General features: G+C 41.0%; 1 protein-coding gene across 20 annotated transcripts in view; it reads right to left on the bottom strand.

Annotated features, from left to right (window-relative positions):
- EPB41L3 (erythrocyte membrane protein band 4.1 like 3) overlaps positions 1-25,796 on the bottom strand; it is a 323,029-nt gene that overhangs the window by 85,154 nt on the left and 212,079 nt on the right. For all 20 annotated transcript variants that reach the window (XM_040354005.1, XM_040354001.1, XM_040353998.1 and 17 more), the window contains exons 4-7: positions 23,660-23,764; positions 16,101-16,143; positions 8,599-8,674; positions 3,225-3,443 (exon numbers count right to left, since the gene is read on the bottom strand). In XM_040354005.1, coding sequence (XP_040209939.1) covers positions 3,225-3,443; positions 8,599-8,674; positions 16,101-16,143; positions 23,660-23,764 — 443 coding nt within the window. The remainder of the gene's footprint in view (positions 1-3,224; positions 3,444-8,598; positions 8,675-16,100; positions 16,144-23,659; positions 23,765-25,796) is intronic.

Below are 25,796 nucleotides of genomic sequence, written 5' to 3'. Positions count from 1 at the left end.
TGTAGTTTAATGAATCAAGGCATTTAAGTCAATCAAGGGCCATTTTTGTCATAATGTTAATTTAGGCAAATGTAGAAAAATCCACATTAGGTGGCATTCCTGAAAACGAAGCACACGAAAACCCAAATCTACAGCCAGTTAAGAGATTTTTGTAATTCAATAAGCCACTTCACTTGAAATATTCAGCTTTCCAAAGGGAATGTCTCCAGCGTACAAAATAAGCTCTATTTTTAGCTGATTATAGATCTAGAGTTGTTTGTCTTCTAATCACACAAATCAAATATGTTGCTTATTTTACATTCTACAGCTTTGTGATCACAAAAAAAAAAAAAAAAAAAACTGAGGCCGCATAGCTTGCACGCTGTCAACGACCCAACAATCTGCTTTACTGCGGCTCCATTCTTTTCTGTAATTTTTCAACTTCTTTACAAGATTGTTTAACCAACTCAAGATAACAAATTCTAAACAAGACACATTTAAGCATGGTTTGTAACAAAAAGGTCATGTAAGGGCTAGCAAGAGTGATAACAAGTGCTTTGAAGCATCAACTTTATCAAAGGCAAAGGTTTTTCTGGCATTGGAAAATCTCAGACCTTCAGCCAAAGGAATTCAAAAAATAAAGCAAGCCTCATTAGTCAAGGAAAGGGCTGCATCTGGCTTGTTTATAGCATAGCTACCCCCCCCCCCCCCACATAACTTGTACTATATAGCAGCTTTTCAGCCATTATAAATGGCGGCTGCAATGATTTCCGTTCTTCCCCTTAATTTTCACCTGTTGTTCCTGCCAGTAACAAACTTCCTGTCCCTGGATGAGAGTGCTCACGTATTGCACTGTAACTATGGAGCAGCAGTACAGTCACACTAAAGGCCCGTACACACGATCAGATTTTCCAACGGAATTGTGTGAGGAAAGGCTGTCATTGGAAAATCCGACCGTTTGTATGCTCCATCGGACAATTGTTGTCAGATTTTCCGCCAACAAATGTTGGACAGCATGCTTTAAAATTTTCCGACAACAAATGTGTGTTGTCGGATCATCCGACGGTGTGTACAGAAGTCCTTCGGACAAAACTCCAAAGTACAAACACATATGCTCAGAATCAATGCTAACCATAACACATTAGCAGAAGTTGCCCAAAGGGTGGCCCTAAAGAGTTGAAAAAACACATAGTTTCCTGTTTGTTGGCCGACATTCTTTGCCGTTTGTATGCAATACAAGTTCATGGCCAACGGCATTCGGAAAACAGTCCTACGAAAATCTGATTTTGTGTATGACTGCTCTCCTGATTTGGACTGCAAACACTTCTTCCTCTTCATTACATTGGGAGAAGAGGTTGTATAGTACAGGGAAGATAGCTTGAATAGATGACAAAATGATCAGAGATAGTTCTGAGCACATGATGTTACAAGGACATTCATTATCTATCACAATCAGTACTTGCAGAAAATGTACTTGACCTGAAAAAGAGAGAAAACAAATGCATCCCTCCCTCATCACACCTAAGGCGAGTAAACTGAAATATATAATCATTTTTGTGCTTGGGTTTAAGTATTCTTTAAGATTCAAGACAGTACTTGCTGACATCTCATTAATAGTTTGGTGTGAAAGATCTGCCCATTCAAGGTCACCCATTATAAAAGGTCATCTAGAGCAGGGGTCGGAAACTAGGGTGACCACGTGTCCCAGATTGCCCAGGACAGTCCTGCATTTTGCAGGTCAGTCCCGGGCACCTTCATTTCAGGACAATACAGTGTCCCAGAATGAAACAGCCACCCCCAGGCTGATCTGATGCCCCCAAAAAGGCGGCCACATCGTCGCTTTACACACCAACAGTACCTATACTGGCTGGGAATGTCTGGAGAGGCAAAATCCCCGTCCCCTGCTTGTGACTGGAGAAATCATAAATCCCACCTCATGTGCATAATCGCTGCAGGGCAGTGTAGAGCCAGCATTGAAACAAGGTAAATTGGGCCTTGGCCAACCAGGACAAGTACTGTCAATGAGTAAAGTGGCAATGTGGCAACCTTTTTTGGGGGCGTGATCAGTGCTTCTAGGTAGAGCATGCCCACTGCCCCGGCTGTGCTGCGATTCGTTCCAGCACAAGCTGATTTTCAGGAAGTTATTTTCGAATGGCAACTTGGAAATGGGGTCCCCTTTTGGAAACCCATTGATTGCAATCTACCGGTTGATCACAGGTAGGTAATGAGTAGATTGTGTCTCTTCAATGTCAACCCCTGCAACCTGGACAGGAGCGGGGATGGCATTTACAGGAACAGATCCCCTATATTTTCCTATAGCAGTAGCTAAAAGCTGGATTCTTCTTATCCTCCCACCATGAATTAGGCTGCTGCAGGAGGAAAATATAGAGTATCTGTTCCTGTACATGCCGCCCCGTTGCCCTGCCTGTCCAGGTTCCTCTTCCTTCTGCTGGCCTGGCCCTGTGTGATCCCCTGGTCTCCCTCACCCTCTTACAGCACTGGTGGCTTTCCCTCCTCTCCCGCTGGCTGCTGTGGGGGATAGTTTCAGGATAAAGAGTGTGGGAAGGGGTGGTAAATATGTAATTTACCCACCCTTTTTATTTCTGAATGAACACCCAAGTAATTGGATCCCATTTCATTCATTCATAACTGAAGCATAGTCAACTCATTACAATGCTTCAGTTTGTGAATGAACAGGAACACTATGCAAAGCTCTGTTCATTCATTTTGTGTAGCTGAAGCTTCAGGGATGGAGATGTGTCCCAAAAGTGAGACATCAGGTGCCTGTTTGTAGAAAAGACTACACTGACACCATCCACTGACCAATATGTCCACCGGCTACTGGCACCATGTACTGCTCTACTGACACTGTCCACTTTAATTTATGCCAAGTTTATATTTTTACAGTGACATTTGTTTTTTTTATTTTCCAAGTCTTCCTTTCTATTTAGTCAGGCCTTGCTAGTTATATTTTAAAATTTTTTTTTTTTTTTAAAGGGCGCTGAACCGTGGTGATCTTTGATCTTTCCTGTTCAGGTAGATTCCCACCTCGTAAAGATTGTCTACCCCTGGATTATTAAAACTCAAAAAGTAATTTTTAGTGGTTTGCAACCTTTTTGTTAGAGTGGCACAAAACGAGAATATGAATTACAAAAATAATAATGATTATGTTCTTCTTCGCCATAATATTTGTGTCTGAAAATGGTCCGAACTTTAGAATAGGTACAAGTTCAAATGCATCTCACCTATAACTTTTGTGCAGCTCAACTACTTTGTCCTCTAGTTCCTTTGTTTGGTTTGGTGCAAACCGGAATTCACTGACATAGTCGCTGCCATATTCATCAGGGTCATAGTCACCCAGTTCTGACTGTACAGTGTAGGATCCCAGGAGAGCCAGTGTAACAAAGGAACAAGGGAGACGCCCGGATATAATGTCATCTCGCAGCTGAAGGCAAAGGTAATACCTATAGGAAGTAAATATAAAGATGAATACACACAAACTTGAATGTATGGCGCTTTGAAGTTGGTTTAGATATGCTTTGCACCCCATAGCAGCTAATCAGAAGTCAGTCATTTCATATTGTGAGTCATTGGTTTTAAGTTACTGCTCATTATTGCAGTTTAAATTATTTCAAGGAAAGTTAATATATAAGAAATTAAGAATATGCAATCTTGTATTTTTTTTATTAAAACATTTCCCGGTACATTAAAAAAACTCCAGTCTAATTAAAGCAACAAATAAGGTTTTAAAATTAAAATGATTAACACTTAATCATTAAAATGATTAAGTGTACATGGATGCAACATCATTAGACCAATAAAAACCCTCTACCGTTTCTCGCAGTTACACACACACTACAAAGTAAGCTAGTCTAGCAAAATGGCTTGTAGTTTGTCAAAAATTCTAATGCAGCTATGTTATGTAAAATCACAATAAAATAGGCAAATGGTTAAAGTGATAGTAAAGGCTTGGGGCCAGATTCAGGTACAAATACGTTACACTGCGGCGGCGTAACGTATCCCATTTACGTTACACCACCGCAGGTTTACAGCGTAAGTGCCTGATTCACAAAGCTCTTACCTGTAAACTTGCGGCGGTGTAACGTAAATCCGCTCAGCGCAAGCCCGCCTAATTCAAATGGGGCGGGCACCATTTAAATTAGGCGCGTTCCCGCGCCGAACGTTCTGCGCATGCTCCGTTTGGAAATTTCCCGTCGTGCTTTGCGCGAAATTACGGCGCCCCGACGTGTTTGTGAATGGCGACGTGCGTAACGTACTTACGCAACAAAAATTTTTTTAAATTTGACGCGGGAACGACGGCCATACTTTAACATGGCTCGTCTAAAGTTAGTCCATGAAAAAGCAGGCTTAACTTTGCGACGGGAAAAAACGACGAGCGACGACGTAACGCACGCAAGTAGCTTTGTGGATCGCCGTAAAAGCTAATTTGCATACCCGACGCTGGAAAACAACGCGAACTCCACCCATCGGCGGCCGAAGTATTGCAGCCTAAGATCCGAAGGCGTACGAAGCCGTAAGCCTGTCGGATCTTAGCCAAATGCCGTCGTATCTTGTTTGTGAATCACAAATTAAGATACGATGCGGCAAATTTGAAAATACGCCGGAGTATCAGTAGATACTCTGGCGTATTTCTTTTGTGAATCTGGCCCTAGGTTTTTAATTTTTTTCAAGTAGCAAACATGTTATGCTCACCTGCTCTGTGCAGTGGTTTTGCACAAAGTAGCCCGATCCTCTTCTCGGGTGCCCTGCCGATTCTCCTGGCCCCGCCCTCCTGCCGAGTGCCCCCACAGCAAGCAGATTGCTATGGGGGCACTCAAGCAGGCTCGCTCCTTAGCTGCTGTTCTGTGTGTCCATTCACACACACAGAGCCGCAACTCGTCCGCCCCCTCTTCTCATTGGCTCACAGGCTGTGATTGAAAGCAGCAGGAGCCAATGGTTTCTGCCTCAGCTAATGAAAAGCGAGAGTCTCCGGAGAGCCGAGGCTCCCATGCACACTGCGGGATAGCGATGGGGCTCAAGTATTTGGGGGGGGGCGGCTTGTGTACAGAGAAGGATTTTTACCTTCAGGCATAGAATCCATGAATGTAAAAAAACAGAGCCTTCAGAACTTCTTTAATCTGAATTGTAGCATAAGAAATATTGTCTAAATACAAGAGGCATAATGTAGGTGTGCTTACTCAAACCGTGGTGCACTTTGTGTATTTTTTTTTCCAGATCTGTGCAGTAATTCAGCGTTAAACTGTTTTGCAGGCATTTATTGTAATGAAGACCAGACTATGCCTCTCTCTCGTTCTACTCGTACAATCGGTGATTGCAGAAAACTACAGGAGGGGAAAACTACAGGAGGGGAAAATACAAAATCAGACAGTCCCTGACTGTCTGGCAAGGGCCCCTCCCACAGTTCTGTTTTCTGGTTGGTTACCGATACCCAATATCTGCATTTGTAAATGCATTAGGTGCACACAAAATAGATCATTTGTAGTTATAGAGGAATATATCTGAAGGAAAGATTTTGTGCCCCGAGTTCAGCTTCAAAACACAGGAACAGGATTAGACGCTGGACCTGTTATTAGCAACCTAAAGCCGCCTTAGCAATAGAAACGGTTGTAGGATTAGTTGCTATGGGTTGCAAGGCATCTTCTGTATACATTATAGTAAGTATTTTATCTATAGCAAAAAGCTGTTTTTCTAATCCCAACTGTTACAAAAACTTATCATATTCACAAAATACAATATAAAACATTTAATATGACCTTTATACACTAATAAATATTAATGTCATGTCTTCTGTGTACATAAAATAGAAATTCATGCCTCTTAGACTATAATATAATGAAAATAATTAAGTCAGCCAAGATAATTTTTTTGCAAAGTAGTACATATAATCATTGGTTAAAAAGGAATTTGTCCTCATTGTCTGGATTTGCAGAATTAATCCATTAAGCAAAGCCAAAAGATAATTAATTCATAACAAACAGCAAAAGCTGAATTAAAAAGAAAGAGCAGAAAAGGCTAATATAATGATGATGACAGTATTAGTACTGGTACTCTTATTTCTAAAAAAGATACTCAAACGGTTTGGTAACTGATCATGAAGCATTTAAGAGTCGCCAGCTTTTAACATTTTATTTTCTGAAAAGTGCCATTTAATGGATAGATACAATTTGTGTGCTGTATTTTCCACCACTCAATCAATTCCTACATTATAGTATCAGTTTTCAATCTGGCAGTTCCAGAAAGCAAAACTAGCCAGACTTGAAAAATAAAGATGACTTTTTTTACTCCAATCAGCTGCGAGTCATTGCCTGCCCCACAGCACATGTAAACAAAATGGGCAGGATGCTGGTGGCATCAATTCCCTTATATTAACACATGCCCATATGAGGGTACTGAGGTCACCAGAATGCCTTTGTTTACATGTGCTGTGGGGTGGAGAATGACCTGGACCACAGCGAATTGGGGGGGGGGGGGGGGGGGGAGCATAATTTTAATGTTCAGACAGATGAGTTTGGAGGATTGCTCAAGGTCTAGTTGGGATCCCTTTGCATAGAATATAAAAAAAATATTTTGTAGAATTTATTGCCCAGTCATTTGACCTATTTGGAGTTGGGAAACACATTGCAAGACATACAAGAGCTAGCGAGAACTCAAAAGAGCATTTTAATGCTGAACTCCAGAGTCAGGAAAAATTTCCCCTTGCCTCCGCTCTGCAAGAGGTAAATGCTTGTTTAGGTCTAATGCCGCGTACACACGATCATTTTTCGGGAAAGAAAAAAACATTGTTTTAAAAAACGTCTTTTAAAATGATCATATGTGGGCTTCACATAATTTTTCGGGTTCTGAAAAATGACAAAAAAAAAATTCGAACATGCTGCATTTTTTAACGGCGTTTTAAACAATGTCGTTTTTCGGGTTGTAAAAAATGATCATGTGTGGGCTAAAACGACGTTAAAAACCCGTGCATGCTCAGAAGCAAGTTATGAGACGGGATCGCTCATTCTGGTAAAACTACCATTCATAATGGAGTAAGCAAATTCATCACGCTGTAACAGACAGAAAAGCGCGAATCGTCTTTTACCAACACAGAATCAGCTAAAGCAGCCCCAAGGGTGGCGTCATCCGCATGGAACTTCCCCTTTATAGTGCCGTCGTACGTGTTGTATGTCACTGCGCTTTGCTAGAGCATTTTTTTAAAACGATGGTGTGTGGGCAACGTCGTTTTAATGATGTAGTTGGAAAAACTTTTTTTTTTTTTAATGCCGAAAAATGATCGTGTGTACGTGGCATAAGAGATCAAAAACTGTAGTTTTGCTGCAGTTTACCCAACCTTCTGCTTTAGCAGGCTGTAATACCAGTTCTCACAGCCACTTTTCCCTTGTATATCAGTAGGTGCAGGTTCTCTGATGTCATTAAGTCCAAAACAAAGACTATGGGCCAGATTCAGGTACAATTGCGCCCGTGTAACGTAAGCCGTTTACGTTACACCGCCGCAAGTTTTCAGTTTTAGTGCACGATCCACAAAGCACTTACCTGGAAACTTGTGGCGGTGTATCGTAAATACGTCCGGCGCAAGGCGTTCCAAATCGAATGGGAGGGTACAATTTAAATTAGGCGCGCTCCCGCGCCGGACCTACTGCGCATGCTCCGTTTTGAAATTCCCGCTGTGCTTTGCGCGAACTGACGTCATTTTTGCGATCGGCGATGTGCGTAGCGTACTTCCGTATTCACGGACGTGTTACGCAAACGACGTGAAATTTTAAATTTCGACATGGGAACGACGGCCATACTTAAGACAGCAATACGTTTGCTGTCTAAAGTTAAGGCACCCAAAACGACGACTAACTTTGCGACGGGAAACTAGACTAGCGGCAACGTAGCGAACGCGAAAAACCGTTGTGGATCGTCGTAACTCCTAATTTGCATACCCGACGCTGGTTTACGACGCAAACTCCCCCCAGCGGCGGCCGCGGTACTGCATCCTAAGATCCGACAGTGTAAAACAATTACACCTGTCGGATCTTAGGGATATCTATGCGTAACTGGTTCTATGAATCAGTCGCATAGATACTCTGAGAGATACGACGGAGTATCTCCTTTGTGAATCTGGGCCTATATTCCTGCATTGCACATGAGAACTCGGTCCACTGCCAGAGCATATGGGAGTGCAGGAGAGCACAAGAGAGGCAAGTAAATCTGCTTTTTGCAGTCCTAGATCTAAAGAGCATTTAAAAGAGAAGTACAAGTTTCTTTCTGCATGTGGGCAGATCACAACTTCATTGTGGTGATCTTGTTCGAGCCGGCTGCGTTATCAGCGGACAGCTGGCTCCAGCCCGCTGTGAAAACAAGTCACAGGAGTGCAAAAGGATCTGCACTCCTGTGATCCACAGGAGAAGTACAGCCAAATAAGCTTTGGCTTTACTTCTCCTTTACCCCTGGGGCAGCCCGACTGCAAGGGAGTATTTTTTTCATTTTCTTTCCCCCGCATAGGCTAAAAGTATTTTTCTTGAAAACATACATCACTGTATAAGGTCTCGCTAAAACTTCAACAAAATATCAACATTGTTAAATAAATACTATAGGTTTGCTGGCTTTAAATACCTGGTTATATCTTCTGAAAGCTGGGAAGGGTCGGGTGGATAGAATTTAACATTAAAGGAAAACAGCCAAGATCCATCTGCAAAACAAACAAAAATACATTCAATTATGGGAGCCTTATACTTTATTTTATTAAACTATAAAAGCCTGACATTGACTATCTAACAAGTCCTGTGCCCATTTTACTGTCAGTTATAGAACAAACAAAAGTCATGGATGCCTGTAGACACAAGATTTCAGCAAGTATTAACTCATTTGAGACCCAGCATGTTGCAAATCTACTTTCATCACGGCTGCTGCAGGAATACGCTGGAAGATGCAAGGTCATTATGTTATACAGAGAAGCGGTAAAATCCAGATCTGAATAAAAATAGAAGGGATGGGTGAGAATGCTGTTGTGAAGGATGCAGAGTGTGTAAGATGTTCAGGGGGATTTCAGCTACAGATCTAAAAGAAAAAAAAAAAAAAGGGAGGACTAAGGGGCAGATCCACATACGCTACGCCGCTGAAACTTACTTTGATTTTGTTTGAATACTCAACGAATCCGCGCCATAAGTTACGGCGGCGTATCGCATCTCTCGCGGCATAAGAGCGCGGAATTCAAATTCGGCGAGTAGGGGGCGTTTCATTTAAATGAAGCGTGTCCCCGCGCCGAACGAACTGCGCATGCGCCGTCCGTAAAAACTCCCAGGGTGCATTGCTCCAAATGACGTCATTGTTTTCTACGCGAACGTAAATGGCGTCCATCCCCATTCACAGACGACGAACGAAAACGACGTAACATTTTCAAAATTAGACGTGGGAACGACGGCCATACTTAACATTGAGTACGCCACCATATAGCAGCTTTAACTATACGCCAGAAAAAGCCGAACGTAAACGACGTAAAAAAATCAGACGGCCGCTCGTACGTTCGTGGATTGTCGGAAATAGCTAATTTGCATACTCGACGCGGAATACGACTGAAACGCCACCTAGCGGACGCCGGAAAATTGCATCCAAGATCCAACGGCGTACTAAGACGTACGCCTGTCGGATCTAACCCAGATGCCGTCGTATCTTGTTTTGTGGATACCAAAACATAGATACGACGCGGGAAATTTGAAATTACGCGGCGTATCAAGAGATACGCCGGCATAATTTCTTTGATGATCTGCCCTATAGTGCTCTGCAGTAGAATTATAACTGCCAATGCAGGGATAGGTCAAAAAAGCAATGCACTATGGTGTCACTCTTCAAAAAGCACATATTATGAGAGATACAATGATCCAGATTTACTCAAGGAATAGATAATATTGACTTTTAAAGTGAATTTTCACATACCTTAGTGAATGTGGTGAAACGGTGAAAATTCTCTTAAAAGAATACTCAATTTGTGTAAGGGGAAAACACACAAACACGCCAGGATATTTGCTCCTACATGATTTAATAAACAAGAGCACATTTTTGCCTCATTCACCAAGATCCCTTTTACAACGATGTGTTTTTCTGGTGTTTTAGCGCCTGTAAGCACCTGACAAACACCTCCCATGCCTCCTCAGTGTGAAAGCCTGAGTGCTTTTTACACCCGGGCGGTGTGCTTGCAGGACATTCGAAAAGGTCCTGCAAGCAGCATCTTTGGGCCAGTTTTGGAGCGCTGTACATGGCACTCGTAAACTGCCCCTTCCCATTGAAATGAATGAGCAGCGCTGCTGAAGCAACACGGCGCTTTTAACCCTTTCTTCAGTGCTAGTGAATAAAAGCTCCTCGTTAGCAGACAAAAAGCAGCGCTAAAACAACGGTTAAGCGACGCTAAAAGTAGCGTTGCTTTACGCTAGCGCTGAGTGTTTTCAGTGAGAAAGTAGCCTAAACGGTGGCTTTTTCACACTGGCGGCAGTACTTCCACCCCGTGAAAGGCAATCTGGCGTTATGGCAACAGTTGGCAGGCGTTAAAGAGGCAATCCTGCTGCCTCCTAAACATCTGCTTTTTTTTTCAATACCAAAGGGGATTTTGCAGTAGATAAAAAAAAAAAAAAAAACACCATAACCTCAAGCCAAGCATGTGGCTTGTGGTTGCAGTGCACCTTCATTGATCTCAGTGGGTGAATTTGACAGGCTGTTAAACTCTGCATCCCAAGTTAAATAGTGCAGTGGCCAAAAAGCAAAGCATCTCGGCTGCGGCACGTCTACAGCCCTGTCATACTGTAATCTTAATATTTGGGGGTCCTAAAATCGTAGGTCAACCATCTGTTTTTACCACCTCCTGTCTGCCTGTGTGAAAGAGCAGTAAGAGAAAATTCACAATTTAAACAAAAAAAAAATATTTTAATTAGGTGAAGCTGTGCTTGATTTTATTCATCTCTACTTTATTTGCACATCGATGGGTAATCTTTGCAAAATAAACCTTCACTTCTTTTTTCTCCTAAGTAACTGAAATAAGTGAAAATTCACTCTGAAAGTGATTATGTCCTACTCCTATATTAAAAACAACCCCATGTTGAATACACACAATAAATAAACCCTAATGCATCTCATTACTGAGAGCATTCATATTAGTGGACTATACTCCAACTGATTGCTGAGAGAGTGCACATTAGTGGTCTAGACTTGAGGATAGAAGTGAAGAGTGACTTCGTATTTTCTAGTAACACACTTGCACATATGTACTACATTAACCCTTCCGCACTCTGTCCAAAATTACTTTTATATTCATCCTACCAATTTTTTTTGCCGGCATACAAGTATATGGCTTCAATTAAAATGGTAGTGCTAAAAACAAAATAATGCATAAAACACAGGCACCTACAGCAACCTGTGAAAAAAGATTTCTTAAACTGATCTGTCTACTATAGGTAATTTGAAATATGTGATTGCGCTGCCTAAAATAATTGTAAAGCTTAAAATTAGTAATTAAGACAACATCAATCTTAATTTCATAATAAGAGCTACCATGTCATAACAATTACACAGTGCCATAAAATAAGGTCAACCTGTGAAAAAATGTTTTTTAAATTGTATTGGTAAAAGGCTACCCCAAAATAAAAAAGAAGAAGAAAATAAAGTCTCAATAGTCCAGCTCAACGGTGTTTGAATAGTGCTTCAATGAACTTTGAAATCATAGAATCCACTCGGTGCACCACCAAATATTACACAGTGCTCCACCACCTAGTAAAGTGTGCGCTCACCTTATGAATAGACCAACAAATAACCAATCTCACATATACAGGACTATTCTCAATAGAATCTCGCACACCAGATGATGATCCTCCTAAATGTTGTGGTTTCTTTAGAGGAAGTGGCTGCATAGAGCTCTCAAGAAAGAGGAAATAGCCACCAATAGTGTAGTATGTTTACACACATTATAAACAAGCAACACCAACCCAGCTTCCAGAAATGTACTCACATTTATTCAATATAAACGAGCATAAAACAGCTGAGGGGCAAAGAAGTAATAACAAGCGATATCTCATACAGGGTGCCAATCCAAACTCTTGTGCAGTCTCGTTCCGCCACCATGAATTCCACCACCCTACCATGTGGCTTTGTCAGGAAGTTCCTGACAAAGCCATCTGGAGAGAGTGGTGCAACGTGTGCAGGCAGAGCCAGACGGCGTGAGTGTTTTGATTGGAACCCTGTATGAAATATTGGTCTATTCATAAGGTGAGCGTGTACTTCACTATATGGCAGAGCATTGTATAAAATATCTGGTGGTGATCCGAGTGGATTGTACGATTTTAAAGTTCATTTCTTGAAGAAGCACTACTGGAACACAGCTGTGCTGGCCTATTGGGACTTTTTTTCTTTCTTTTTGGGATATTATTATTGATGTAATTTTTTACACAGGTTAACTATTTTATGGCACTGTGTAATTGTTATGACATGGTAGTTATTATCATGAAATTAAGAATGAGGTTAGTCTATTTACCATCTAAGCTTCCAGATATTTTTAGGCAGTGCAGTCACAGATTTTGAATTTTGCACTTTTATGTGGGAACACATCTAGCGGTTGCAGTAGCTTAGTTGGCTACTGCAGATAGGTGGGATTGTGCAACAGTTGCATTGTATATAGGTAATCTGAATTCAACAGACTTACAGGTAACATCACTTTGAATTACTACGCTCTCTCCCTGGCTGACATTTACAAAATCTAGGATCTATAACTAGTTCTATAATCTTTGGAATTAAAAAAAATGTGGCCCTCAGCAAATATTTCACTTAATTTGTGTTGCTGTGTCATTTGGGTTTGACATGCCTGATACACAGTAATAGCAGAAGCTGAAGATAATTAGTAGTATAATAAAAGAGCAATGGCACTGTAGAGTTCAGAAATGATAATTGCACAGTAACTACTGACAAGCACAGCCGGGCATCTATCGCCTTATGATTCAAAATGTATCCAGTGTTACAATGCACTTGTTCTGAATAATAGTCTCACATAACACTCCAATGTATAAAACCTGTGAAGTACAAATAACATTTAAAATTACCCATTTTTAAGTTGAGATGCAGAATGTAAAAGGGTACTTAATCATAGGAACACCACTGATCCTCCAGTTAGGCATGGAAGAAGTATAACTTAAAGTGTCACTAAACCCACATAATAAAAAATGATCAATAAATGCTGTATTACATGCTGTTCATACTCACTATGAGAGATTTGTTTTCTGTATTCTGCAAAAAACCCTGGTCAATTCTGCTGTTCCCCATCTCCCCTTTCTGTCCAAGTCCCCAATTCAACTGGGTATTTTGCAGAGCAGCATTGGGAGCTCTGCATATGATTAGTTCTCCGAGTTTCTATGCTGAGCATTTCCTCCCCATCACATCTGAGCGACCCATGTGACTAAAGAGTCACACATGTGGGCTAATACACAGTGGTAAATGACAGCCCACTCCCTCCTTTCTCCTCCAGGCCCACTAACCAGCTAAACACAATGGGGGTGGGATATTACATGTAGACTGAATGAGGCTTCACTTCCCTCTTATTCTAAGACACAGGCTGGAGGGGCGTGGCACAGCCTGTGATTGGCAGAAATCCGCCTACACCATGTTAATAAAGATTTGATTTCAAATATATATTTATATTAGAATTTAAAACAGTTGATTGATATTTATTTTTACTCTGTATTCCAAAGGCTTTTTTTTTTTTAACATGTGACCAGCAGCAAAGGATTAGAAGCTCCTCCTGCTTATGTTTCTCTGCAGACAGGCTGGGAAAGAGCTGGTTCATGTGACAGTTGTATGTCCATTAGGAAAAGGGTACTTTGATTTATTTTTATTTTTTATTAAAATAATTACAGTGCTATCATCCATATACAGAAATAAAAGGGACAATTATAAATTAAACAGTGTTTGTTTAGTATCATTTTACGGCAAAACTTTAAAAAAAAAATTATTTGGATATGCTGGTGGTGGCTTAGAAGCCTTGTTAGGTTGCTGTCTATGTCCCCTTTAAAGAGATTGCGTTGCCACTAGAACAAGTATAGAGAGAAAATCTGCCAAACGGGGACACTGACAACTGTCAACTGTCAAAGGGGGATTTCCATAGCATTAGAAAGATATCCTCTCACTTCCGGTTGAGTCTACTGAACAGAAAGTGAAGAGAAATTTCCATAAATGAAAAACAAAATGGAATAAAATATCCGTTTAAATTCTTCCTTACTCTATCAAAAAAAAAAAAAAAAAATAGTTTTGGCTTTATATATTTAAGTCCTTGAACAATAGATAGCATTGCTTAAGAGATATCATCTCTTGGGGACAACATTGATTCCCGTCTACCCCGGCTTTTGAAGACAATCTTTCACCATACCCACCACAGGGGTAAACGGCCTCCCCTCCTACTAATGCTCTCTTCCACAGTAGGGCTATATAGTCAACTTTTCATTTGATTTGACAAGCTGAACATGCGTTATCTTCTGCCCATGACACCTCACTGGCCACTGCAATTGTAAACCAAATACAATCAGTCTGACGAATGAGACGATGACTGCGTGGTTACGGACGTGACAATTAGAAAAAGCAAATTATACACTCTGTACAGCTTGAGGTTCATATTCTGGCAAAGAGGATTTTATTGCTGTATAGTTTCCAAATATGCTATACAGGTGCCGAACACCATGGCTGCCCCTCACAGCATGCACATTTGGTAAATTCCCCTTTTGTAATATGGCATATCAGATTACATCATAACACACTAATGTGGCTTACACACGGTCAGAATTTCCAACAACAAATGTTCGATGTGAGCTTTTGCTCGGATATTCCGATCATGTGTACGCTCCATCGGACATCTGCTGTCGGAATTTCCGACAACAAATGTTTGAGAGCTGGTTCTAAATTTTTCTGCCAAAAATTCCGATCGTCTGTATTCAATACCGATGCACAAAAATCCTACGCATGTTCGGAATCATTGAACTTCATTTTTCTCGGCTCGTCGTAGTGTTGTAAGTAACCGCGTTCTTGACGTTTGGAATTTCCGACAACATTTGTGTGACCGTGTGTATGCAAGACAAGTTTGAGCAAAATATCCGTCAGAAAAATATCCATGGTTTTGTTGTCCGAATGTCCGATCGTGTGTACGCGGCTTTAAGGTCTCTCTTTACGTGTAAACTGCGTCCAGTAAGGTATCATGTTGTGGTATGACACTACTGGTAATATCTTCTCACATAGCACACCTAAAACTCTCCTGTAGTGTGGCACCTGGTTATAACACTCATTTAGCCTGAAGCATTCAGGTAACATCTCTTTTGCATATCTGCCATCATTCTTGTAGTGTGGCAACATACTATGTGACATTAACTCATGGCACATCTGGATCAAGTCCTTTTAACGTGGCACACACATATACCAGACCCTCTTGCAGTAGCAACACACATGTGGTAACACCACTCTCATACTGTGGCACATTTTGCAACAAGATCTCTTGCATTGAGGTAAGCCAAGTAACCAGATCCCTTTTGTGGAGTGGCGTTTCCGGTACCATCACAACCCTGAAAATGTGGCTCCTCGGCTAACAAGAGTCGTGTTGCAACATGGCAAATGTTGCTTCTTGTAGCCAATTCTGCATATAAAAGTTGACTTCTTTTATCTTCTCACTCTTTGCCCATTTCAGTACAAAAGAGTTGGATTAGCAAGAGACTTTGTTAGCGGGAGGGAACCAAGGTGTCAGAAGGTATAACATCCTGAGCTATAAATCCATCCTTGGACAAGGCTGATCACTTCTGGTCAAGAAAACTCTATTATTGCTGTACTGCAGTGTTTGGTGCACTGCAGATTGTCATGTGTGCAGTCACCCTTAAAACAAACCCAATTTCTGCCTTGCTTAACAAGCTACTCAACACTATTTCAGTCAGTGTTATCTAAGGGCAAGCCATGTTACATGCATTGGGTAATACTCTCAATCACAAAGTAATCAAGAACTAAAACTGAACAAATGTCATATTGAGTCTTTTAAAAAAAACGAAAAATATATATACACTCAATATATTTTATTTATTTATTTATTTATTTATTAAGAAAAAGCTGCTTACTTCGTGTTTGTTTCTTGACTTCTTTAGCAGGGTCAATCCAGTTCTAGAAAACAGGACAAAAAAAAATAATTTGTCAAAAATATTGTAACTGCAAATGTTAAGGAGATAAGATTTCACAAAACAGATACCGCATAAACATTAAAGAACAAACACCACGCTCTTATATTCTGATCATTTAACACTAAGGTGACCTCCGATATCCTCAGAATCAAATCAATACAAGATGTGCTGTGATACTAAAGTATATATGTGGCAGTCTGGAATGATTTTAGGAATGATCATATATTAAAAAAAAAAAAAAAAGGGAGGAGGAGGAGGAAGGAGGATCAGCCAAACAGCGCCATTAGGATCCATTCACACCAGTCGTTACATTACAACACAATGGTTGGTGTGTGTTATGGTGCCAGCAGTGTTGTTGTGTCAATCCCAGTGCATCAAGCTGTTCACTTTTTTTAATTAACTTCTTTGAAATATCACACAGGTACATGTCAAAGTTCTACCGGCTGGCTTGAGTTGACTGCACAGAGCTGGAAGAGAGTACTGGATGCAGTATTTTTTTTTTGAGTGCACACCACCGACAAGGCAGTTTGCCTTGTCTTGCGGTGGGGGTGCAGTGGCACTGCGCTGTTCTGGCTGCCCCACACAGTCCCACCAGACCTGGTGTGAATCTACCTTTAAAATTAGTTATTAACTATGACAACATTTCTTAGCAGTTTAAAACAAAGTGATAACAGGTCAGATGGTCTGTTTCTTCTCCATCCAAACTTCTGTGCCATTTCTGCTATTGAAATCCCCATGAGGTAACATTGATCTCCTTTGCTATAAACACTGGATTAACCTGCCCTCTTGAACTTTCAAGCAGTATATCACTCTGCAGTTTTATTTGGTATATGCTCACAGTTTTAATACAGTTGGAATTCTTAAGACCCGATGAAGGGGGAGAGTGTTTGACCCCCAAAATGTGCTAGCTCAATTCTGCTATTAAATCACTCTGTTCATTAAATTACCTTGGACTCTCATTGGATTGTATGGGATTGGATCCTGAACTCTGGGACCCTCTCCCTCTTTCCTGAGGATGGCCCCTGTTTTGTGGAGTGCTACCAAACAGGAGTAAGTGTGCCTGAATCAGATATAGAATATCCAGGTCCCTATTTGTTGTTTTTTTTTGCTTTAATACAAAGTGGTGACAACAGGTCCAACTGACCTTCATGGATTTTTATAGTACTAAGAAGTTAGCCTGCCATTTTTATATAGCAAACTGATGGGAACTACATTTGGTATAAATGAGCGCTATGGCCCAGATTCTCAAAGGGCTTACGACGGCGCAATGCAATGTATGCAGTCGTAAGTCCTAATCTGGGCCGTCGTATCTATGTGACTGATTCTTAGAATCAGTTATGCATAGATATCCATTAGATCCGACAGGCGTAAGGCTCTTACGCTGTCGGATCTTTAATGCAATTTTTTTTTTTTTGCCACTAGGTGTCGCCTCCGTCGTTTTCCCCGTCGAGTATGCAAATTAGCTAAATACGCAAATTCCCAAACGTACGCGCGGTCGACGCAGTGAAGTTACGATGTTTACGTAAGTTTTGCGCGGCGTAAAGTTGCCCCTGCTATATGAGGGGCAACCAATGTTAAGTATGGCCGTCGTTCCCGCGTCAAAATTTAAAAATTTACGTCGTTTGCGTAAGTCATCCGTGAATGGGGCTGGACGCCATTTACGTTCACGTCGAAACCAATGACGTCCTTGCGACGTCATTTGTCATTTGGAGCAATGCACCCTGGGATATTTTCTGGACGTCGCATGTGCAGTACGTTCGGCGCGGGAACGCGCTTAATTTAAATGCTCCATGCCCCCTACCCGGCTAATTTGAATTAGGCGGGCTTGCGGCGGGTGATTTACGCTACGCCGCCGCAACTTTACAGGCAAGTTCTTTGTGAATAAAGCACTTGCCTGTAAAACTTGCGGCGGCGTAACGTAAATCAGATACGTTACGTCCGCACAGTTTTACGCCCATATACGAGAATCTGGGCCTTAGTTTTTACATTGTTGATATACAGAATTAGTTCAAGAAGAATCTTTGAACAGAAAGGATATAACTGAATTCTAGGAAAAGATCTTCCAGCAAAATATAGTAATTCTCCATGATGAGATGCCCTTTAAATATATATATTTGCATAACAAAAGATTTAGCTCAACAGGATGCCATCTAAATTCATTTTGCTCGTTTTCCACAGAATCATTGTAGCAGAAAGCAGTAAATGTCTAGGTAACAGGATAACCACACCGAAAGTGAAAACCTCTATGTTTTGTCCTTCTAGAATGAGTTTGTCAAAAGAAAATTCCAATTTATTGGTTCATACATATGTAAATGCAATTAGTAACAAGGTGTTCTTGCTATGCGAATGAATACTGAATATCAGCTTGAACGTTTGAGTACCTTGCAGAGACAGAGCAACAAAGGCTAGTTTATAATTATTTCACAATTATGTATGCACCTGCTAGCTGTTACAGCTCGCCTTAGGCACTGCTCTTTTCTCATGGCTTATGGAATATGAAAGGTACATGTCCAGAGTACAGATTGAGGGCACTTCCTCAAATGGGCAGAAGCCAACAATTCAAAACCAATTTAACTGGATATTTCAATCTCAGAACTCTGAAATTACATCAGCATTTAATGGAGACGGTGACATGTAAAGCCAGACTGCCCCAGCCAATCTTAGCCTCAAACATTAAGTTATCCCATCTTTATCTGATAATACAATACTTTTAAGGTCTGAAAGTATGACTGATATTTGGCACTCCTGTGTCTGGAATAGAGATGGGCAAATAGTTAGCGCAATGACTACATTTGCAGCAGAAGCAATATGACGAATAATAACGCTACTGAATAAATCCATTTTGGCATTTGATTGGATACAAATCGCAGTAAAAGGGTCATGTACTGCCTGTTCGCATGCCAATTTGCTAAACCAATAATAGGCGTATGCATAAGCCAAGTCAACCTAAAATTAATATTTCCGTTAAGCTTGCTTGCCATCTAAATCATATCCTGGATTCCTAATTCTGAAGTGGGCTCAAGTGATGAGATATGTGCACTAGGGTTTCTTAATTCCCATCAAATGTTACAGTTGTTAAATTATGCTTTTTTTCTCCACCTATGAATTTTCCATACTGGAAAATAAACCTATAATGGAAGACTCCAGCTGCCAGTAGTATCATCGTCATGAATTGTGAAAGGGGACAGAGACTACATTTTACTTGTACAGTTATCCATAGTTATTAGGAACTAAGGAGTAATATAACCCATCATACACAGATATAATATCAACTTTTCACATCTATGTGTTTGATTTATTTGCTACCAAAAGACCCATGTGTGTCACAAGGTTTTAGAATTAGAAACTAGCATTGCACAGCATGTTGGCAGACATTTCATCCTTCACATAGGCAGATATTGCTGAACGAATCTCTGATATGTGTGTCGGCTCCATTATGGAGCTCCTCAGGTGGTCTTTTCTAGCCATCATGAAAATTACCTTACTCTTGTCCCTCACTACAGCAGAAATTGTCCTCACTCCTTGCACAGTAGATGGGCATTACTGATAAACTGTCAAACTCCATAATACTGCTGAGACTGCAAGCACAGTATAAAATGAACAGGTGGGTTGACAGTTTACATTTTCACCAAATCTTGCAGGTGTGTCTCTCGGCTGGGTAATGAAGTCCAGCAAACAAGAGAAAAGTTCATATCAAACTTCCAGCAGGTTAAGGCTTTCCCCAATGTAAATAGCTGACTGGCTGCAAATGTAATCAGATGGGTGCCCGCATTTTCAGGAGAACTCTAGATATAATTACATGTAAAAATGCAAATCTAGAAAAATGTATAGGAAATATGGAAAGATGTCACAATTTAAAAAGAGCATGGCTGTCCACACAGCCGCAGCATTCATTTACAGTGATCTGTGAACGAGTGAACTACAACTACCGTCTTTCACCGCAGCACATGGGTTGAAATTCTCAATGAACTGCAAGGGTGCTGGTGAGCACTCTTGTGGGTTTACTGATCTTCCTGCTTTCCAGTAACTGCCTGTATAGGAGCTATGGGCAGAACCCTTTACTGAAATTCTGCAGGATCCTGCAGCCGCAATCTGCTGATCGCAGGTATAATGCTCTCAGGGCTCCATTAATATATATATATATATATATAAATATATTTTTACCTGCAATTTTTTTCACCTGCAAAATAGATTACTTACGATGTGCCAGCCTAGTAAAAACTGATCCTGCACAATCAATAACTGTATGGTTGCTGGGGACGCTGCAATCCACTGCAGTAGAATTCACTACATTCAGTAATCAGTGTCCTCTTAAGTAGAGGTAGGAGTGACTTCTCAATGTTGCTGGAAACAGAGAATCAGACGCTTCTGTCCCCTGCTACTCAGGAACTGCTTGTATTTTTGCCAATGAAAACTAAGCAGGCTCCGATTGGCAGAGGTAGAGAACAGGGACAAATCACATCACAATCCACACCTCAGTGAATTTGAGCCCACCGAGCCCTCACTGACAAAAATACAAGATGGTTCCTGAGCAGCAGAAGGAAGTCACTTCTACCTCTCCAGAAAAGGACACATCTTACTGTATATAGAAAATGCTACCAACAGGGGATTGTGGCATTACCAGGGGCCTTACGGTTATTGCATGTGTAGGATACGTTTTTACTAGGCTGACCCACAGCAAATCTGTAAGGTCACATTTCTGGACTTCTGCTTATGTCCCATTTTTTTCTAGTGCAGGTCAAAAATAAAAGCTGGAATCATTGGTTGAATAAATCCAAGTTTTCTAGGTTGGTGGTTTTCAAGCAGAGGTCTTCCCTGCGGGTGCTGTTCTGTGGTAGAGAAGGACCAAAGAATCTCGCCTCATTTGATGGTACAAGGTGTGACGAGGATCACTTTGGGCGGGGGGCTTGTGGAACCTAGCTTACCTTAGAAGACTCTGAAAACTCATTGTCCAGCTCCACCACCCCCTCATATGTGTAAGTTACCCTCTGTCTATTAGGAAACAGGGTGACCGAGAACTCCAGTCTGATCTTCACTAATCAGACTCCTCGTACAACCACACTGGACTCAGCATTTCCTTTAACCCCTGTTATCCAGGGTTTTATATGTGTGGTTTGGGTTGAAGGAATGAAGGGGCTCTTTCACTTGGGACATTGACATTTCTTAACAATATCCCTGAAGAATATATGAAGATAAAGTCCACCCTTTGTCAGAGACCATTGCTAGATGATTTGAGGTGGGGTGGGGGTTGCAATGTGTCTGTATCCCATTGTTCTATTGTGTCTGTCTGACTTGGGAGAAAAGTATTACGGGATGTGTATTTGGATTAGCTGTGAGATGGGGGGGGGGGGGGGGAAATTCTTCCAACAGCTCTCCTGCTGATAGGACAATCTACTGATGAGAAGTTTGAATACACCTGTGTTTGTTACTGAATGTAGTTTACCCTGCCCTGTGTCATAATGCAAAGAAGGGGGAATGTCCCGAGTGTATATCTCGGTGGTCCTTTATTCAAACAGCTCTCTTTCTGGTGTACTCCATAACCGGCGTTGCCTAGTTATTGGGGTAACTATAGTCAGACTTGCGGGTCTCGTGTTCCAGAACTTGACAAGCAGCTTCTTGGCGGAGATACCCAACAGGGTGTCCGGAGTCATTCACACAAGGATTGTGCATTTTCTGTCTAGTTGCTTGTAAATATAAAGTGCCCTCAAGTACGCCCAACTTTAGATTTCACTTGTGGTGACAGAACAAAAAGTACAATCCTATCAATCTTTTTTTTTTTTTTTTTTTTTTTACAATTCTGTGTTTTTATTTTTGTCTGACAGTTGAGATTTAAACGTTTTGTCCAAGGTGGCATCAGTATTTGGAATAAAATGTTATGATACATCTCTACAGTACTACCTAAAAAACAGAAAAACTACAAATATGTGTATGAAATTTAATGATCAAAATATGGATCATCAAACCGTGTAAAAAAAAAAAAAAACACACTTTCTGGTTACTATTACAGTAATAACTTAAGATATCTACTCACTATAAATAAGCTACAGTCCCCATTTATTACTTACTGAAATCACAATATGATCCACTATATTTAGCATATTTATGTTAGACAATATGTGAACTTTCAACTATAATGGTGGAATGACTAATAACCCTAATGATGTCAGTTACTCCAACAATATGCAGGAGGGAGTAATTGCAGACAATAATTATACTGAATATTATGGGCCAGATTCTCGTACATTTGCGGTGGCACAACGTAACCCGTTTAGGTTACACCGCCGCAAGTTTTCAGTGTAAGTGCCTGATCCACAAAGCACTTACCTGTAAACTTGCGGCGGTGTATCGTAAACACGTCCGGCGCAAGCCCGCCCAATTCAAATGGGCGTGTACCATTTAAATTAGGCGCGCTCCCGCGTCGGACGTACTGCGCATGCTCAGTTTAGAAATTCCCGCCGTGCTTTGCGCGATGTGACGTCATTTTTTAGAACGGCGACGTACGTAGCGTCCATTCGTATTCCCGGACGTCTTACGCCAAAACAAAAAAAAAATAGAAATTTGACCCGGGAACGACGGCCATACTTTAACACGGCTCGACTAAAGTTAAGCCATGTTAAAGCAGGTGTAAATTTGCGACGGGAAAAAATTATTAGCGACGACGTAACGAACACGAAAACCGTCGTGGATCGCTGTAAATGCTCATTAGCATACCCGACGCAGGAAAACGATGCAAACTCCACCCAGCGGTGGCCGAGGTACTGCATCCTAAGATCTGACGGTGCAAGTCAATTACACCTGTCGGATCTTAGGGCTATCTATGCGGAACTGATTCTATGAATCAGTCGCATAGATACTCTGAGAGATACGCCGTCGTATCTCTTCTGTGAATCTGGCCCAATGTATTTAGTATACCAGAAAATAGCATGAACACACAGTATAATGTTGTGTAACGAATATACCTCTTGAGCCCTCATGCACACTTGACATTTTTAACACTGCTCTTAGCGGAGTCCGTCATTTTTTTCTGCTGTAAAAATCTATGTTAGCCTGTGTCTCCATACACACATAGGAGTTTAGAGGCAGGCATAGGAGTACACACAGGGTGTGCCTGGGCACTTATTTTTACTCTGTATGCAGGTGGGGAGATGGGAAAAACACTCCCTCTTTTCGGCTCTGCCATAAGAAAAGTGCTTACGCACTTCTTTCACTGTGTCGGCAGGGAGATCAACGTGCGGGGCCCATACATATGTAGACACATGAACATGCATATGAGCTTTGGGGTGCACATCCATCTTGAGCGATAATTAATTTCAATGGCCAGAATGAATTCTTATTTTGGCCAATGAAATAAACTGATGCCCAAGTGCTTGATGGAAGTACATTCGTTACATGCGTTAAGAAGCATCAACTGCCAGAAGAAAGGCATCTAGGAAAGATGTCCAAAACATCCAGTGTGCATGAGAGGCCTGAATCTGTAAAAAAAAAAAAAAAAAGCTTACCTTTTGATTTTCCAAGTCTCTATACACTAAACCAAAGTAATCTTTTTCCAGCAGGTTTAAATGTTCACACACTTTATCAAAGAGGACTTGACCTTTCGAACGTTTCTGCAAAGAAAAAGAAGATTCTAATTAAAATGCTTGTTTGTGTACTGTAAAGAAAAAAAACACATTTACAATATTTCTGCTTGTGCTGCAATTCCGCAATTTTTTTTTTTTAATAAAAAATACACAGCTTACACCACACCTTTGGATAACTTCATGTATCGGCATTGGTGACCTTACTACGCCCCACCACAAGACCCTGGGAAAATTCAAAATCTTAAATCTTGAGATCAGGGAAAGAGGAGTTTAATGATCATGATACCATGTGGATGAGATCTTGCAATTTTGCTCCTGAGGCTTTGAGCAGATCAACAACTTTTTTTTCAGAAATGAATACTTTTCTCCCAGTCAAGGTCTTCTGTTGTGGCCAGCAACTTAGTTACAAAACACAGGGTGGGGTGAATTTCAGAAAATCGGGGGTATAAACTATATAGATTATGTGGTCAGGGTTGTTTGAGTCAGTAAAGATTCAAAAGATTTAAGAGGTTTATTAAGCAAATCCAATAGAGTTAGCGACTTAAGATAGTGGGAAAACTGGGAATATTCCAGACAGGATGCATGGTTACCAAAGATAAGAATAGTAAAGTGGACTTTTAAAGGTAATATATTAACATTTTAACAATGTAAATAAAAATTGAATTTGAAACATTACCTATTGCTGTATTTGAAAAAAAATACACAACACACATATCCTGTATATTTATAGATAGAAGGTACCAAGAGTGGTAAGGATTTTTTTATGTGGGTGGGAGGTCAAAGGTACCCCCACAAGAGAGACTAAGGATGGACTGATAAGATCAGTCTCCAATTTGACCCAAAGTTAGAACTTTTATTGTGAAACCAGTCTGATGAGGGAAGCAGCATGGAAATAGAGAGAAATATATATGCTTTGATCAAAACCATTCCATTGTAGCTCCTGTTGTAGGTTTAGGGTCCTTGTCCTGCTGGAAGTCTTTTGCAGACTAACAATTTTTCTTCTAAGATTGCCCTGTATTTGGCTCCATCCATCTTCCCATCAACTCTGACCAGCTTCCCTGTCCCTGCTGAAGAATAGCATGCCCACAACATGATGCTGCCACCACCATGTTTCACGGTGGGGATGGTGTGTTCAGGGTGGTGTGCAGTGTTAGTTTTTCACCTTGCCTTTAAGCCAAAAAGTAAAAATTTTGGACCAGAGCATCACCTTCCACATGTTTGCCGTGATCCCCACAAGGCTTCTCGCAAACTGCAAATAGGACTTCTTATGGCTTTCTTCTTGCAAATCTTCAATGAAGGCCAGATTTGTGGAGTGCACAACTAATAGTTGTCCTGTGGACAGATTCTCGTACCTGATCCGTGGATCTCTGAAGCTCAATAGAGTTTTCATGGACCTCTTGGCTGCTTCTCTAAATAATGCTCTCATTGCCCAGCCTGTCAGTTTAGGTCAGGGGTCTTCAAACTACGGCCCTCCAGTTGTTCAGGAACTACAATTTCCATCATGCCTAGTCATGTCAGTGAATGTCAGAGTTTTACAATGGCTCATGGGATGTGTAGTTTCGCAACAGCTGGAGGGCGTAGTTTGAAGATCCCTGGTTTAGGTGGACGGCCATGGCTCGATAGGTTTGCAGTTGCATCATACTCTCTTTGCAGATAATGGATTGAACAATGTTTCATGAGATGTTCAAAGCTTGGGATATATTTTTTTATAACCCTAACCCTGCTTTAAACTTCTCCACAACTGTGTTCCTGACCCGTCTGGTGTGTTCCTTGACCTTCGTGATGCTGTTTGTCCACCAATGTTCTCTTGCAAACCTCTGGGGGCTTCACTGAACAGCTGTATTTATACTTAGATTGAATAACATACATGTGGACTCTACTAATTAGGTGATTTCTGAAGTCAATTGGTACCACTAGATTTTAGTTATCAGAATAAAGGGGGCCGAATACAAATGCATGCCACACTTATCATTTATAATTTTCTTTCCACTTCACAAAGGTGTGCCACTTGTGTTCGTCTATCACAAAAAATTCCAATAAAATAAATTTACGTTTTTGC

This window comes from Rana temporaria, chromosome 5 (genome assembly GCF_905171775.1).
Source record: "Rana temporaria chromosome 5, aRanTem1.1, whole genome shotgun sequence".
NCBI lineage: Eukaryota > Metazoa > Chordata > Amphibia > Anura > Ranidae > Rana > Rana temporaria.
This window is presented reverse-complemented; position numbering and strand designations above follow the sequence as displayed.